The following is a 19,253-nucleotide window of genomic DNA, read 5'->3' on the forward strand; positions in this document are numbered from 1 at the left end:
AGGCCGGGCTGAGGGACCCCCCCCCCCTCCCCACCCTCCCGAGTGCACAAATTTTTGTGCACCGGGCCTCTAGTATATCATATAATTTACTATATACTATAATATGTATATTAATGATACTTGGCTCTACAGTATTATGCAAGGTGTTTCTTTATGGCTGAATTTTTTAAGTTATCCTATAAACAAAGCACAGGAGAGTCCATTATAATAACAGCAATTACTAATTTTTTTAAAAAACTAACCTTGATAATGTAAGAATAAGATAACTAACAAAAACATAGAGGTGGAGGAAGAGAAAGAAGGTGGCAGGTACCATAAATCTACTAAATTCCTCTTCTTTCACTGTCCAAAGCCAAGAATCACTATCTAAAGTTTATTTATCAAATAACAGAAACAAAGTATATTATTTCAAGACTGGGGCAGGGTTGGGAAGGGTAGAACAGGAACTTTTACTCTTTATTTAAATTTTGTTAAAAAGCGTGGAGGAAGGGTTGAAGAAAAGAAAAAGAATGAAGTTATTTCCTCCATGAAGTTTCCCATGACCATCCTGTGGCCTCCTTTCTCTGTGGCCCCAGAGCAGGAATCATGGGACCCCATCAGAGCATTTATTACAAGGTACTGTATTTCTGTGCTTAGTTGTCTAACTAACCCATAGATTAAAATCTCCTTGAAACCCAGGCCAGGAGGCTCAGTTGGTTGGAGGGTCGTCCCATATATCAAAAGGTTGCAGGTTTGATTACCGGTCAGGGCACATATCTAGGTCGCAGGTTCGATCCCCAGTTAGGGCAGATACAGGAGGCAACCAATCAATGCTTTTCTCTTACATCAATGTTTCTCCCCGCCCCCCCCCCCTTCCCTTCTCTCTAAAATCAATAAAAACATATCCTTGGGTGAGGATTTGGAAATAAATAAATAAATTGATTAATTAATTAATTAATTAATTAAAATCTCCTTGAAGGCTGGGGTCATATCTTACTTATTTGTATCCCCAGCATAATACAATAACTAGAAGAGGAATAAACAGCTATTGAATGGATGAGCAATATATATGGTCACAGTGAGTAAAACTGATTAATACCAACTTTTCATTTGGAAAACAGCAACAACAAAAAAGGAAAACAAACCCCTAAAAAAAATCATAAATGAACATTAATGTGTTATGGCTGTCTCATGGTAAGCATACCTCACAAAAATATTCATTTTGAAAAGAAATTTTTATGAATTTTTAGGAAAAATAAAAAGAAATTCAAAGAGCAAACAAAGGGAGGGGGAGCCAACACCCTGCCTTTTCCACTTGCTTTCTCTCAGAGGCCCTTTTCGCCACCTCCTGTGAGTAGTCTAAGCTCAGTATCAAACATGGGCTGCCTTGCGAATGCCAGCACATACTGTGCCTGTTCAGAACATTTTTCAGAGTGGTGAATTTATTTATATGTAAACAATATTTGAAGACTATTCAAGTGGCTCCACCGAGTAATTCCACATGACAACTTTCTTCTACCATCAGAATCTACTTATATTAAAAAGAAAACTGTAGTTTAAAAACAAGCACTGAGAAATTACGGTTTCCAGGGCTACAGGGGACAGCTTAATGTTGATGCATCAAAACTGGAATGACTAACATACTTTGAGTATTTTTTTCTCTGAGCAACTATACAATTATAAAACTTGCTGTTTCTATCTGTTCCATATAAAAATGGTTCTATAATAATAGTTTATCATATAAAGAATCACTAAGTTATAGACATTTACTTTTAGCCTTGAAAATGCAACATTTGAAGTTAGTTATTTCACCAGTTTTGCTGTTCAGCTCCAAAGTTTGAAGAAGTTTTAATATTACACGGTCCTTTGATCAATAAAAGAGTATACAAAAGACGTTCATTAAGCATATAAATCCTTGTGAAGCAATGTATCCTGTTAAAAACAGCATAGGACAGCAGAAGAGGCCTCAAGCTTCCAGGCGGTGCCAAGAAAGTGTTGTACAACCTCCGGCAAGTTATTAAACCTTCCTAAGCCTCAATGTCTTCATTTGCTTATTGTACTACACTAATAGGATAAAATAGGATAATAAAATATGTACAACACCTAGCACAATATTTGCACATAATGGGAACTCAAAAAAAATTAGCACTGAAAATATAAGAAGGCATCTCTATCAAAAGAAATAATGTAAGAAAAAAAAGAAATAATGTAAGATTAATAAAGCTAAGTGTTCAAGATACAGAATGCTTCTTAAGTGCCAAAAGGGTACAAGAAATGAAGCAAGATCCAAGAAGACTTCCTAGAGCAGGAGAATGTAACCTACATTGGGAAGAATTTCTTTAACATGTCAGGCAAGCATTCTCTACCTTCCTACATGCTGATACCTGGTGTAATCTTCTGTGCCTTGCACTGTCTGACAAACTCTCATTTATTCTTCATTAATTTAACACCTACCATGTGCTAGGTAGGGAATAGGCTCAGCACCAGAGGCTATAAGAAAGCAAGACAAACCAGACTATCTGTCCCCACAAAGGTTACAATCTACTGGGAGCCACAAGTAATTACCAGGCAATTACATCACCATGTAAAGGTTGTTGTTGTTGTTTTTAAATAAATCTTTATTGTTGAAAGTTTTATAAGAGAAGGTGGCAAGGTACTTCCATCCTCTCCTCCACCAACGCCCACCCCAGAATGAAGATATGACTGAGCATACTGAGGTTAACAGATTTATAAACTTCCTACTTTACCTCAGCTTCTTTCCAAAGAGCTGACCTAACTGCACTCTGGTTCTCATTCTGCCATTGCTTATTTTGTGCAGAGCTCCCCTTGGAACTGAAAGGGAGGAATGCTAACTAACAGAGTAGCACAAGGCCCTACGAACAGCAGGTTGCTAGTGACATTTTACTTTAAATGATTGACCAGCATTCCTTTCTTAGATGAGTGGATTACTAAACCCTGTACCTAATTCATTTTAAAATTCTCACCTGCAAAGTTTATCTATCAAATAGCATGCTCCATGATTCACATGGACCATGTGTAGTAAAATTCTCAATTGTAAGCCTCTATTCACATTCTCACAATCATATAATCCTAACTGTGTGATCATCAAAAATGTTAGAAAACCCATAAGCCCAATCGAATAACATGAAAAACATCATACATCTCAATAGAGGGACATTCTACAAAATACCTGACCAGTAATCCTCAAAACTATCAAGGTCATCAACAACAAGAAAAGTCTGAGAATCTAAAGCAAAGAGGAACCTCAGGAGGCATGATGACTAAATGTAATTTGGTATCCACATTAGGATCCTGGAAGAAGACATCTCAATAAACTATAGGCTTTAGTTAATAATAATATATCAATATTGGTTCACTAATTATAACAAATGTACCACTGTAAGATAATAGAAAACATATACTGGTGGTTTCTGCCCCCGGTTCCTGGCACAGAGCTCCTAAAACCTTTGTAATTCCCTAAATGATAAAAGCACTAGGCGCATCTTTTGTTCTATAATCTGGTCTTTGACCCTAGTTCCTAACATAGAGTTCCTAAATCCCTTGGAATTTCCTGGGTGATAGCAATGTCTTTTGTTCTAATGAGGTGACTCTTGGTGGGCTCCTGGATGACAGCTGGTCACCAGAAAGAGCAAGCCATGATTTGAAGCTTGGAATTTTCAGCCCTATCCCCCATTCTCCCGGCAGAGCAGAAGGGCTGGAAATAGAGTTAATAATTAATCATGCCTACATGATGAAGTCTCCATAAAAATCCCAATAATATGGGGTCTGGGGAGCTTCTGGGTCGTTGAACATGTGGAGGTGCTGGGAGAGAGGCACGCCAGGAGGGGACATGCACGCTTCACACCCCTTCCCACATAACTTGCTTTACACATCCATTCCACCTGGATATCATCTGTATCCTTCATCAAATCCTCATACAATAAACTAGTAAACTGTTTTCCTGAGTTTGTTGAGTGACTAACAAATTGATCAAACCCATGGAGGTGGTTGTAGAAACCTCTGATTTATAGCCAGTTGATCAGAAGCGCAAGTGACAACTTGGATTTGAGATTGGTGTCTCAAGTGGGAAACAGTCTCATGGGACTGAGCCCTTAACCTGTGGGCTCTGACACTATCTCCAAGTAGAGTGTGTCAGAAATGAGTTAAATTGTGGGACATCAGCTGGTGTCACAGAATTTCTTGGTGTGGGGAAGAACCCACACATCTGGGGTCAGAAGTACTGTGAGTATGGTTATAGTGTGAGAGTACAGAAGAAATGTAGGAAGAGGACTGAACGCCTCCTATTCAACCATACTACTAGTGAAAGATATTAAGAGTGTGGGTATATGGGAACTCTCTGTACTATCTTATAGTGTTTCTATAAGATAAGAACAAATATTTTCAAAAACTGAAAATAAAATAAGCAGATTTGTCATAACATCAGACTCAGGATGTTTATAACACCATTGTGAAAAAATCAATACCTAAAATACTCAATAGAAATGAGCCAACAAAACCTGAACAAATAGTTTTTATTTAAACAAAAAATATATTTTCAAAAAAAATTCTGCCAGATTGTAATCAAGCCTAACAAAAACACCATACCCTGTAAGATCACAATTCTGTATTTTTGCCAAAGTCCTTTCCCCTGGATTTAGTTGATATGATGCTCTTTTAAAATATCAACTTAGCCCTAGACGGTTTGGGTCAGTGGATACAGTGTTGGTCTATGGACTGAAGGGTCCCAGGTTCGATTCCAGTCAAGGGCACATGCCTGGGTTGAGGGCTCAATCCCCAGTAGGGGGTGTGCAGGAGGCAGCTGATCAATGATTCTCTCTTATCATTGATGTTTCTATCTCTCTCTCCTTCCCTCTCCCTTCCTCTCTAAAATCAATAAAAATATTTTTTTAAATCAACTTAATCTTCCACAAATTTTTGAACTGGTGTCACAGTTCAAGCATAAAGATCTTGAAAACTGAATAAAGTGGGTTATCTCCAATTCTAACACTGAGAAAAGGTAGATTTGTGCTAAGTACACTGAGGTAAGAAGAGGTAGCAGAACCCAAGTGAGCTCTTCTTCCTCAGAATAGCAATTCACTCTATTATCCTGGCACGTCAGATTTACTGCCTTATGTAATCAGTTCTCTCTTCATACACACACATATGTCCACTCTTACCCAAACTCTAAGCTCCATATAACTAACTACCTTTCTTTTTCTGTATCCAAGGTGCCTCATGTGAAATTCTGTAGAATGATGAATTGCCAGCAGAATGCAATGGAAAAAAACCAGTTTAATCAAAGATGTTTTAAACTGAGGTTAAATTCGCATAACATTCAACTATTTTAAGTGTACAATTCAGTGGTACTTAGTGCATTCACAATGTTGTGCAACTACCACATAATCATAAACTCTTATCTTGAGATAATTAAATTCAACTATTTCCCCCCCTGCCCCCTCCAAATAGCTAATAAATACCAATTATCTTACTCCTTTATTATATACAATAATTCTCAAATAATGTGATTTAGTTCAACATCATCCTAGCTAATAAAAGACAAAAAGGGTAATTGACCATACCTTTGCTACACTTCCCATTGGCTAATCAGGGTGATATGCAAATTAAACACCAACAAAGATGGCGGTTAATTTGCATACTAGGCTCCAAGTGGTGGAGCGAAGCCAAACGTACCCGAAGCCTGCGGAGCAGCGAGGCCTCACGCCCCCGGGATCAGCGGAGCCGCGAGCGAAGCCTGATGGCCCCGGGATCAGAGGAGCCATGAGGCCTGACGGCTGGGGGCGGGGGGGCTCTGGCCGGAGCCCAGCCAGAGCGAAGGCCTGGGTCCCGGGTGCCAGAGGAAAACTGGTGCCAGCAGCCAAGGGAAGGGAAGGCCTATTGCATGAATCTCTTTGTGCAACAGGCCTCTAGTTTCATTATAATATTGATGAGATGCCATAGGAACTTTAACTCCTGTTTATATCAATTAGCCTATGGTAAAATTGGTTTTGTTATATGTCATACATTGTTTTGCTTAAAGTCACAGATCCTACTGAAAGCACTGAAGACTTAATATACTGGCTTTCTCCTTATATCATTCTGTGATTAAATTACTTTGTGATGGTGCCAGCTACAGGTAGCCACACTCCAGTAATAAGGAGTTCACCCTCTCCTTCAAAGAATCATTTCCATTGGTGCACACCTCTAATGGCTAAAATGTACCTTCTTACACTGAGTCAACATCTGCCTACCTTTGGCTCCCACTGGGCTCCCCGCACTGAGGATTGAGCCCACAACCCGGGCATGTGCCCTTGACAGGAATCGAACCTGGGCCCCTTCAGTCTGCAGGCTGACGCTCTAGCCACTGAGCAAAACCAGCTAGGGCAACAGAGAGGTTTTAGATCAAACCGCTTACCCATGTCCTCCGGGAGTCTTATGTAATGCCCACTTATCTCTTAGTTTCAATTCCCAAATATTTCCTCATTTTTTTCTTTGGTTATTTTCTGTAAGGTTACTTTCAAGATGGACTTAACCCTCACAGTGAAATTCGGCAGCAATTTATAGATTTCTTCAAGAGAAATGAGCACACCTATGTTCACTCATTTGCTACCATTCCATTGGATGATCCCACTTCAAACAGCACATTTTATTATTACCCAAATAACTGTTTGCCAAATTAGTTAAATAATTGTTTAGTTTAAAGATAGCAACTGTATTTCCATAGTGCTTTTTTCTCTGAGCTAAATATCCTCTATTCCCAACTAGTTTTTTATAACTGGTTTAAAACCCATCGTTGTCCTGGCATCTCCCCTAGCTCTTTCTCATCAAAGTAAACTGAGACTCAAATTAAACAAAATAGCCCAGCTGGTGTGGCTTAGTGGTTGAGTGTTGACCTATGAACCAGGAGGTCACGGTTTCTGGTCAGGGCACATCCCCGGGTTGGGGGCTCAATACCCAGTAAGGGGCATGCAGGAGGCAGCTGATCAATGATTCTCATCATTGATGTTTCTATCTCCCTCTCCCTTCCTCTCTGGAATCAATAAAAATACTTTTTAAATTTTTAATTAAACAAATTTTTCCAAATATATCTAATGAACATGAAGTCCAGGAAGACTATTACTTCCCTTGTTCTGGATACTGTATTTTAATTAATAAGACAAAAAATAATGTTAGCTCCTCTTTGAAAGCTGTAGAGTTAATTTCTTGGCTTGCACTAAATTGTTCATGAATTTAAAAATCTTCAGATGTTCTCCCCATAAACTGTTTAAAGCCAGTTCCACTCCAAGGTTCATAATAGACTCTGTCACTAGAATCAAAGAATCTCTGAGACATAAAAATCATGCTACTGTGGAAAAGTCATTTTACCTCTATGGAATTAGTGTGCTTCTTACAGAGTTGGGATTTACAAGATGGGACTTTGAAAATAGAGAGAGATGCTAGCTAAGAAAAAGTCATTGTGTCCAATCACTTCATGCTTACCAGAATGACGGGATAAGAATAGAAGAAACCCGTGGTCATAGAGTTAGAGAAACACTCCTCAACAGCAAACCTCCAGCACGGGGAGGTACAGAGGTCAGGAGTATGTTAGACATACTTTGGATGGCTCTCGAAAAGCCTATTATGAAAGCCTCCACTCTGCAAGTGCCATAAGACTCTAAGACATGCCTGGGCTGCCCAGCCGACGTGGCTCAGTGGTTGAGCATCAACCTATGAACCAGGAGGTCACGGTTCGATTCCCAGTCAAGGCACAAGCCCGGGTTGCGGCTCAATCCCTAGTGAGGGATGTGCAGGAGGCAGCTGATCAATGATTCTCTCTCTCATTGATGTTTCTATCTCTCTCTCCCTCTCCCTTTCTCTCTGAAATCAATAAAAACACATACTTAATAAAAAAGAAAAAGGAAAAAGGAAAAAAGAAATGCCTGGCCCATATTATACTCAGGTGCACCACCAAAGCAGTTTTATTAGAAGGGGTATGGATGCTGTTAGGCAGTCTCAAGGAGAGAAAGGAATGTCAAAGGGAATTCTTCCACATGAGATGGAGAAATATATTGGAAAGGCCTTTGCCATCGGACAGGTTTGGACTCTGAATAACATACTAGCTCAACTTTTCCAAGCTGAAGTTCGCTTATCAGTAAAACACAATTATAATAGTAGCATGGCTATTGTGAATATTACAAAAATATGTATGCTAAGTTTTTAGCATTTACGTGCCTTTCAAATTTGAGATTCGCAAGTATTATTTTCCTTCTCTACCGCCTGTGCCTGAGATTCTTACTTATTTCTACAATACCAAAAAAATATATTTATAAATTATGACTAACTTTTCAATGAACATAAGACTCCTTGCTTGCTGTATCTGTTAATCTGTCCTATTATAAATCCCCAAAGTTAAGAATCTGGCTTCTCATGTTGAAAAAGTACTTCCAGTCATAAAGAATCAACTGTAGGAATGAGGTTATTACAATGTCCACTCTCCTCAACAGATAAACATGCTGAATTTCATGTTTTTTAAAGGTAAAATATAACACTTTTGGACAAAGGGTCATTTCAAGGGCTAGGTGATATATTTTTGAATATAATGTATTAATTCTCCTAAAATCTCTCTGATAAGTTCTCTTAATAAAACAGCATGTAAAACTCAAACTATAGATGAGGTAGGTATTTAATGGTAACTGGTTATTTTTACTGGCATAGGTATCAGGGTGAAATCACTAAACCTTGGAAAGCTGCCTTGGAACATGCCTGGCACCAATGGGAATGAAGACGTTACAAGGCAGCTATGAGGGGTGTGATGGTAAAGCCTTAATTTGCGGTGACATCTTTGGCAAAGCAGCCTTAGCAAAGCAACCCTGTAAACTCAAGCCAGAACTGAAGGACAGGGACAGAGACAGAGAATATCTCTTGGGCAGAAGACTACTCATCACTACCCTCAAAGGATGCTCTTTACACTGATTTTATAAACTTCATCCACCATCCCAACAACATTTGAAAATCAGCGCTTGCTCTAAGCCAGGAGTTCTGGACACTGTTTTGGGGAGGGCTCAGTAAATTTACCCATTATGTCCCCCTCCCTGTTTCCATTCAGTACACTAGAGAAGCAGACTTAGCAGCATGAACAGCCTACAAAAGGTCCAAATTAAAGACTTTGAGATCTATCAGTAAGTCATGACTACTGGTTAGTTCATTTCATAAGCTGGAATTAATTTACCATACAATGCCTTTACATTACTTTCAGCTATTTTACATTAAAAATATACTATAACTGTGAGGGTTAATATTAATATCCAAGGTTAATATCCAAGGTTAGTATTAATTATCTTTAGAAAGATGATTCAAGATCTACCATTTTAAAAATTTTTCCCCAAACCTATTTGTTCTTCAGTTATTATCCAAACAGATTGTATTTCACCCATTCATTTATTAATTCAATCATTTGTTAAATAATTTAACAAATATTTACTGGGTATCTATGCTGAGCCAGGTTGGTGCTATATTCTGGAGATAAAACTGTAAACTAGAGATATAAATTCCCTAAGTTTATGTTCTCCATTCTCATTCTGAGAAACTCAAATACTTTGTTTTAGCTCACACAAAGTATTACAATTTCATCATCATAAAGCATTCTATTCAAGAAGAGTTCATAATATAACAATATTTCTATAACATAAATACTAGATGGCTTTCTGGAGTAATTAGAAAGTATGCTGTAAATTACTGAAATGGTTAAGAGAATTATAAAGTAAAACTGCATGCACTGTTTCAGCAATAAATTTTAAAATCTAGAGGAAAATAAATGGTTTCTTAGCAAAAAATAAACTGCCAAGAATAAACCATGGAGAAGTAGAAAAAATATGGACAGAGCAAATAGCACTAAAGGTATTAGAGTAAGATTTATCATTATAAAGGCACCCTGAACTAGAGAAGTTAATAGCTAAATTCTAACTAATCTTTAAATACCTGAAAATTTCCAAAATTATTTAAGGTGTTTCAGATGATGATGATGCTGCTAATAGCCAACCCATATAGTGCTAACTATATTCAGTCACTGTACTAAGTACTTCGTATTAATCCATTTAATCCTCCAAACAACCCAATGAGGTAGATAGTATTATTATTAATTAACAGATCAGGGTCATAGAAAAAGATGAAAAGCTTCACAATTCAATTTTAAGATCTTAGAAAAAATGGTTACCTATACTGTCCCCCACAAAGAAAAACAACTATTACAAATACTACTAGTATATACCAATCTCCCTTATAGGAATGAGCAAAAGAGTAACCTATTAACTAACTATGAATGCAATATCAGGAAATCTACATACCTTAATGCAACTATAAATTAAAAGAAGAAAATATATAATGTCAATAAATGTGAAATGGCATTTCCAAAAATTCAGCATCCATCCCTAATAAAAACGTTAAATAAATAGAAAAAACTATTTTAAAGATTTTCCAAAATTAACAGAAAATATTCTGAACAGCAAAATACTGAATGTTTTCAATTAAATAAGAACTGGAGTAGAATACTCACTATTTTCAAAAGTAATGCCCATTACTTTTCAACATTACTTGAAAAGGTCTAGGTTTCGTAAAAGTAGTAAGACTAGAAAATCAGTATAAGCATTGCATTGAAGAAGAAGAGATAAACCTATGGTTTTTGGGAGGGCACAACATTCAGTCTATAATAGCTGGCGGCTTTCTGGCAGGATAGTGGTGGAGAACGGTTAAAGGAAGAAGACAAGACAAAAAGTAGAAGGGAGGGGGAATGCACCCAAAATTACTCCAGTATTTTGTTAAAGCTCTATTTTTGTAAATATATCTGTATGTGTGTGTTTTTATGTGTGTATGCAGAGAGAGAGAACAAGAAGAATAAGAATAAAATGTGTGCTATTACACATAAACCGAATTTTGTTTAACCAAAACTTAAATACCAAAATTTTTCATTTTAAATTTTGATTGAAAATCTTTCTAGAACTTTTCACACATGCCTGCTTTCTTACATAAACTCTCGTAATCACAAACTTTATATTTTACTGATAATTTGACATCAATATGGTATAATGGGAAAAAGCACAGGCACTACCTGGCAGACCTCTATTCAAATCTGCTTTTACACTTTTTCATCTTAGGGTGCTAGGCAAGTCCTTTCACCTTTTGAAGGTTCGGTTTCCTCATCTGTTCTACGGCGATAGCATTAGTGAAAACTAACATGGTGCGCTCTCAATAGTAATAATTCTCATTATTAACTTCAGTGAACTGCAACATGGAGAGGTGCTTGGGTAAAGGACTGACTGCTTGCACATAACCTCACATGGTGGAAGAGGTAAGCTGCCTGTATTTTCTTACTTAGTCTCTCTTTACAATTAAAATATTTCTCCCCGGCCCTCCTTTTATGTGAAATAGTGACAGAGGGCTTCTAGCAAATCCAAACGTAGCAACTACAAAGGTAAGACAGTAGCTAATATGATTTACCACTCAGTTATATTCCAGAATCAAAGAGTACATCACAAACAGCAAACTATCAGCTTTCACTTCTTGCTTGCTGTCAGTGTGTCTACCTTAACAGTAATCCTCTTAGTTTCCTTTCTAATTTATTAAAAACCAGCACCCAGACACTGGCTTAAGAGCCTAGTCTCTACCATGCATAGAAAAGAATATGAGTTTTAATACATAAACTTTGTGACATATTTCACTTTCAGCTGAGTACTTAGCTATATTCTATATACTTGCAATTACTTAGGAAGAGATCAAAAGTTGATGATCACATGCAAAATTTAAAGATTATGGACAGTTAATGCCCTTATACATTTCACCCCATCTGTTTTCTAAATATCACCCTAAGAATAATTTATCTGATGTAACCATTTCCTTTCTAAGTTTAAAATTTTATAGCAGAAAGTATTTTCTATCAAGGGGAGGTGGGGGCAATTTGCCTCCAGACAGCCAGATAAAGATCTTCCAGAAAAATCTATGTAAGGAATAAAATTAAAAGTCACAGAATCCTGAAATCTCACCAGGTGTTATGTGAAGGGAAGAAAGAAAAGAGGCAGTTGAAGGTTCACATATCTGATTATATTTTCAAAACTTTTTAGATACCAGCCTAAAAATTTTTTACAATTCTCATTTAGCCAAATGCAAACCAGTAATAGGCATCAAAACCTAGTCCTCTACAACCTGAAGAATAGTTCAATTTGCAGATAATAAATGCTTAATATATATGACTAGAGGCCCAGTACACAAATTTGTGCACAGGTGGGTCCAGTCCACCCAGATTGGGGCCGATCAGGGGCAGGGCCGGCTGTGGGGAGGGGCTGCAGGCAGTTGGCGGGCTGGTCAAACTTCCGGTTGAGGGGACCGGGGGGACCTGGCCCCGCCCCCTGGTTGAAGTTCTGGTTGAACTCCCGGTCAAGGGGATAATTTGTATATTAGCCTTTTATTACATAGGATATGCACTGTGAAAGCACCAATACAAAGATTGATAAAACAAGGATTCCAGCCTAAAGGAGCTCTCAGTTTGAGGGTGCTGACAAGAGAACTAGACAATGAAGAACTAACATAACACAGTAAGTGCCCAATAAATGCTAGCTATTAATTGCACAGGCAGTGTAGAAAGACTTGAAATAAGGACACTAGTCCCTATGAAGTGTTAGAACAACATCTTTTGAATACCACATTTATTCAAAGATTTCTAAACCTAATGACAAAACTGATTTATCTTTTAAAAAAAGGTCACTCTGCCTGGAGAATATCATGCTAAGTGAAATAAGTCCATCAGAAAAAGACAAGTATCACATGATCTCACTCATATATGGAATCTAATTAACAAACTGATGAACAGAGTGGATCCAGAGACATGGAAGCATGGAACAGAGTGCTGAATCTCAGAGGGAAGGCGGGAGAGGATGGGTAGGTGGGAGGTAATCAAACAAAGTCCTTGTATGCATAATGCATAACCCATGGACACAGACAGTGGGGTGGTGAGGCGGGAGGGGGAGGCCTGAAGGGAGTCGATAGGGAAAATAAGGGAACATATGTAGTACTTTCAACAATAAAAAATTTTTAAAAATAAAAAAGGTCACTCTGGCAGAAATGTGGCAGATGAATTATACTGGAGCAGTGTACAAAATTACAAAGCAGTAGGATGTACTGGTTAAGAACCTGGGCTTGGGAGCTAGACTGTCTGGGTTGAATACAGGTTAACACTAGTTGTGTGACCTTGAATAAGCAACTTAACTGCTTTGTGCCTCAATTTCATCATCTGCAAATAGGAATAGGAATAATTCTTGCCACAGAGGGTTGTAGTGAGAATTAAGAGAATAATTAATTAGAATAATAAGAATAATTCCTGGCACAAAGTACTCCATAAATAATTGCTATTAATTGCATTAAAAAAAAAACTGGTCATAGGGAGATTAGTTAGAAGGTCAGAAAATAGTCCAGGAAAACAGAGGTGAAAACAAAGAGGGGTGTGTTCACTTGAGGTACCTGAAATGGTGATAATACCACTAGCAAACCAGGGAAAAGGAAAGGAAAACTAGGCCAATGCGTGTAGCTCTCGCCATGTTAGGGTTGAGGTTCCCACACATCATGAAAGTGTAAGTGTCCACTGATGATTAGAAAAAAAAAACAGATCAGAAATAAATTTTAAAAAAAGAGGTTGGAACTAGAGATATAGATCTGAGAGACATTAACATGTGGAAGAGTTTGTGGAAGCTGTGGTAATGGAAGAGAGTACTCAGGCAGAAAGCAATGCGAAAGAGTCCTAGGACCCACAGGAGCTAGGGTTCTAGGATCACAACAGGATCCACGGGAACGCCAACAAGACCAAGAACCCGATAAGATAGAGAGAGGAAATATAACCATATGAAATAATCCTGTCCTTTATGAAGTTTTCAATGTCGTTAGGAAGAAAAAGACATACACATGCTAAACCATTTTTATCGTGACTGTTTAGGATTAGTAGCACAGGTGGTAGGCATTAGAAGGGCAAGAAAGGAAAATTGTGCTAAATATTGGAAAAGCCAGTGATGACATAAAAAAGAACACTGGCATAAGATGGGGAAGTAAAGAGGAAAGTGAAAACTTTTATTTATTAAATGTCTACTATATCCAAGTAACTATAGTAGGATGTTTCCAGCATTTTACCTAATTTTATTCTCATAATATTCCTCTGAGACAAACCCTATCCCTATTTTACAGGAGCAGTTTGCAACAGACCAAATGGACTCGCCCAAAGTCTTGCATCCAGTTATGGGCATATGGCAGTTTTACAACTGGAATCTCAGTGGAGGGCCCATGACCTCCACACCATACTTCCACTTACTAAACTGCCTAATGTAGGACAAGTCAAAAGGGGAAGGGAAAAAAAATAAGAACTATACCAGAAGAAAACCAGAATTATGCCTACATATCTCACTTCTATAGAACTACCTTTTTGAGGACATGTGAAAGAAAGAAAAAAAATGAGTTTTTTAAACATCAAAAATCATCTTTCAATCACAGAGAACAGGTAGGGTTACAGATACCTCCTTGCTATCAGTCTCTTCCCTCAGGTCTTGTCCGTACTGTTACCATAGTTAGAATTCTAAATTGCACACCTGACCATGTCCTTCCTCCTCTCTTTAGCATCTTTCAATAACTCCCTAAAAGAGAAAAAAATATTAACAGAACCAACAGGAAAAGGCTATCTAATACATCTAGAAACCCCTTAACCTAGAAGGAATAATAGAAAAAAGTTAACTCCTAAAAATAAATGCCCTATTTTTAATCTTTAACCCTATTTTTCTCACCTCAGCATTGTAAAATAAACTTCAAATGCCAGTTAAAGAGCAACATCGACACCTTGTGGTAAAGATCAAATGGCTCTTAATTAAATGTCTGCTTACATCATGGTTCTCAACCTGTGGGTCGCGACCCCTTTGGCGGTCGAACGACCCTTTCACAGGGGTCGCCTAAGACCATCCTGCATATCAAATATTTATATTATGATTCATAACAGTTGCAACATTACAGTTATGAAGTAGCAACGAAAATAATTTTATGGTTGGGTCACAACATGAGGAACTGTATTTAAAGGGCCAGAAGGTTGAGAACCACTGGCTTACACGAAAACTAACTCTTAATCCAGGAATTTCCAAGGGTTAAAGAAGCAAAAATTTAATTACCATTGCACACACTAAAGGCAAATTTAGAAAAAGTTTCTATTATTTTGACAACTACAATTAGCCTAAATTCTTCACTATAGGTGAAAAAAATCTGAGTAAAACCTCAGGTTATTGTTTTCCTAAAAAATGGTACATCACATCCATCTGAAGGAGTTTTAACCCTGGTCCTGGGTGCTTCCAAATCCTTGCCTTAGTCAAGATTTCCTGCTTTCCCGAGACAGTCACACATAACAACACAGTGAAAGTTATTAGTTAGAATACACTCTCGAAAAACAGAACCAGGAGACCTGGATTCGGATCCTGACTCCAAAAGACACTGAGAATCTTGTGGAGTTAAAAGTGATATTAAAAAATTCTGACTGTGTGTTTTCACATAAAATGACAGATCAAGAAGTAACAATTTCACAAACCAAGAAAGCATCAGGAAAAGAGAAGATATATTTCTTAAATTATTCTCATCCAGGAACAATGTTGCCTGAGTTAAATAAAGAAGGCAAACTATGAACAAAACTGATGGACACGAAATTGCCTTCCAAGCTCTTTTGATTGAGCAGAGAGATGATGGTTACTTTTTTTCTAATGTCTTGAGAGAATGTTCAGAGAAAGCTGCATTTCCCTGGGAATGTGCTACCAGCTATAAATGATTTAACACAATGGTAAAGATAGGGCCACTGTTAATAAGGCAATTCAAACTGCTAATCCACCTGAGGACTCCGAAAGATACCCTAGAAATGAAACCCCCAAGAGACATATCATTGCAAGGTCAGTGTTAACTAACTGAGCCACTACCAATGTTCACCTCATAACCACCAGCCTACAAAGGTAAGTGAGACTTAGAAAAGGATCTACAAAACATGCTTGTCAGAAAACCTTCATACTGACCTCCAGCCTGGATCTTTCCTACTGTGTGCCCTCAGGTAAATAAATCATTTAACACCTCTTGACTTCAGCTTCTACACTGGTGTGTGAACATAAAAAGTTTCTAAGAGAATGAGGTCATAAATGTGAAAATGCTTGTAAATTACACTTCACTGCTTCCAACTTCTAGAAGAATCACAGAGGTTAAACGAATTGGATAAATCAAGGATAACTCAAGTCAGGGTCAGGTTGATGGAAGCATTCTCTATTAAGCCGTGCTGCTTCCCAAGATGCTACAGTCTGTCTGATCAGTTTCCATTCTTCTGTATCATGAAGGAGCTTTTGATGCTCCTTGAATCTGATTCTCTTAGTTTATGATGCTGCCTTTCCCAAATCCTCTCCTTCTCACTGACTTTGCATTCCTTTCTCTTTTAATCTACTGATTTCTCTAATAAGGTCACAGAATCTCATACTTGGAAAATATCTTTAAAATAATATCTATACTCTCATTTTACTTAAGAAAACAGGTCAAGAAATATTAGTTGCTTACTCACATTTCAAATTATTTCTGTACAGTATTCTTTCCAATACTTAAAACTTAATGTAGTCCCAAACTGAATAGGCTCAAAAATATGAATTACATATTTTGACACCTCCTGCTTTCTCTATTATCTGGTTACTAAATCCTATTCATTCTGTTATTTAGCCTAAGAATTCAAAGTGAAAGTACTTCTCAGATGAGAATCAAAAGTCATCAAATGTGTGTGGTTACTTTAGTTGAAATCATTGTCTCTTAAGAGCAATTTATACAGTCCATGTGACCAAACTCTATCATCATGGATAATAAAATTCAAGATTTGCAAAGGAAAGGCCCATTTCATAATGTTTATAAAATAAATAATCATCCAATGGGACAAGAGTCCAATAATCCTTCTGGACTCTTCCTCTAGTAGATATATAAGGGATGTCTAATGGTCTGAAATTTATGATGTGTTATGTAAACATTAGAAAAAGACTTCCAAAATCAAATTTCAATGAACCATCTGTCTGAGGAGGGTGAACATAGGTTGAGTGTCACTGTGAACTTTATTTTGAATTGCATTTATTTTGGTAACCTGCCTCTTAGGAAAATGTCCTAGATGATCTACAACACTGAAAATTAAAAACAAATTTTAAAATCTTTCAAAATTAAGCCAGACATTATAAAAATACAGAATTGCAGCAGTTAAGCCTCTGAACATGAGATTCGTGCAAAGCTCCTTTGCTCTGCCAAACATGGTTCTTTTAAAAGATGAACAGCAGGTCAAAACTCTAAGCTGTGTCTGGGGCTATAGGAGGGCTTTTCTAGTAATGCTGTAGTTGTTAAAATTCTGATAAGTCTAAATTTTGTACTTCTGCTTGCTGCTCTTTCTAGTGCAAAAGACTAGAAATAGCTCATGCCCCTGTCTTAAGATCACTGGCTTCCAATCACTCTCTCCCACTGTCCAAAGAAAGGAAATGACTTTTCAAAGGTTTTGTGAAGGAGATACACTTAAATCACTGTAGCTACAAAATTTATGAAGCTCTCACTAAAAAATGCCAAGCCTGAATAATGGCTTCTAAACCTCCCATACATTTCCTCACCCTGAAATGTCACAGACTCAAAATGAGGAAGATTCTTTAGAAAATGCAGGAGGACTCTACAAAGTTTCTTACCGCAGCAAAGAGAAGACATCATAAGAATTGCGAACACAGTTCTGATCCACCTGAAGAAGAATATTCTTCTGAGCATTTGAATAACCCTAAAAGATATTAATTAACAAATTAATCAAAGTGAAACAATATGTGCACAATTAATCATGTTTGTATTTTTAACATTATGATTTATAAACACTTCAGTAAATTCAAATTGTTAAGAGATTCAAAAATTACAACTTCCATATAACTAAAATTTAACATTTTATGCAAGTGAACTCAAAATAAATTTCCTCTAATATTTTTCCACAGAAACAATGTTTCACATTTTGCAGTGAATTTCGCAGAGAAGCCCCAGAAGTCTTTTTTACATATGTGACTGAAGAAGAGTATTAACAATAATATTTCAAGTATACCTAGTCATTGCATGTAATGTTTTTATGGGGGAAAAGGCATTCCAAGTTCCAATTACGAATACCAAAAACAAACATTTCCACTTAGTGGTACAAAGATAGTGGGAGCAAGGATGGTTTCTAGAGAAAACATGGCACAATCCATAAGAATTACAGAACAGGTATTTATCATTTAAGGCAGATAAAGTAAATAGTAGTTAAGAAAAAAGGGCTCTGGACCCAGACCACCTGATTACAATGTAAGCCCTTAATACACCAGCTCTGTAGTCTCTTGAGCAAGGTATCTGCGCATTCTCAGTTTAACCTTGGTTTCTTCTTCTGTACTATGGAGTGATAATATTACCTACTTCACAAATGGTTGTGGGAATTAAAAAAGTTAATATTTGAAAAGTAAAATATATGTAATAAGCACTATATAAATGTTTGTTATAATACTATTATGAGCATTTTTAAAGTTATGTTGCTACGGACATTAAAATACTACTAACCCATGCTACCTCAAAAAAAGGTTATTAGAATATTATGAACAACTTTATGCTACTGAATTTGACAACTTAGATGAATTAGACAAACTACTTGGAAAAATACGAAATGTCAAAATTGATCATGAAACAGTAACTGAGTAACCCTATATCTTTTTTTAAGTGAATATTTTAAAAAGCTGCCCACAAAAATGTTTAGGTCCATATGGTTTCACTGATGAATTCTACCAAGAATTAAGAAATAACATTAATTAACACAAACTCATTCATATAATAGAGGAAAAGGGAACAATTTTCAACTCATAAGACTAGCATTACTGATGCTAAAACTTGACAAAGACACTCTCTCTCTCTCTCTCTCTCTCTCTCTCTCTCACACACACACACACACACACACACACACACACACACAATTACAGACCAATATCCCTCATGAACACAGACACAAAAATCCTTGGCAAAATATTAACAAATTAAACTAGCAAGCCCTAACTGGTTTGGCTCAATGGATAGAGTGTCAGCCTGCAGACTGAAAGGTCTCAGGTTCGATTCTGGTCAAGGGCATGTACCTTAGTTGTGGGCACATCCCCAGTAGGAGGTGTGCAGGAGGCAGCTGATCGACGTTTCTCTCTCATCGATGTTTCTAACTATCTCTCTCCCTTCCTCTCTGTAAAAAATCAATAAAA

General features: G+C 37.2%; 1 protein-coding gene across 9 annotated transcripts in view; it reads right to left on the minus strand.

The window, feature by feature from the left end:
* The window catches only part of UVRAG (UV radiation resistance associated), a 283,373-nt gene that overhangs the window by 195,116 nt on the left and 69,004 nt on the right, over positions 1-19,253 (minus strand). For all 9 annotated transcript variants that reach the window (XM_014540397.1, XM_014540405.1, XM_014540399.1 and 6 more), the window contains one exon: positions 17,694-17,779. In XM_014540397.1, coding sequence (XP_014395883.1) covers positions 17,694-17,779 — 86 coding nt within the window. The remainder of the gene's footprint in view (positions 1-17,693; positions 17,780-19,253) is intronic.

Source organism: Myotis brandtii, unplaced genomic scaffold (assembly GCF_000412655.1).
Source record: "Myotis brandtii unplaced genomic scaffold, ASM41265v1 scaffold244, whole genome shotgun sequence".
Classification (NCBI taxonomy): Eukaryota; Metazoa; Chordata; class Mammalia; order Chiroptera; family Vespertilionidae; genus Myotis; species Myotis brandtii.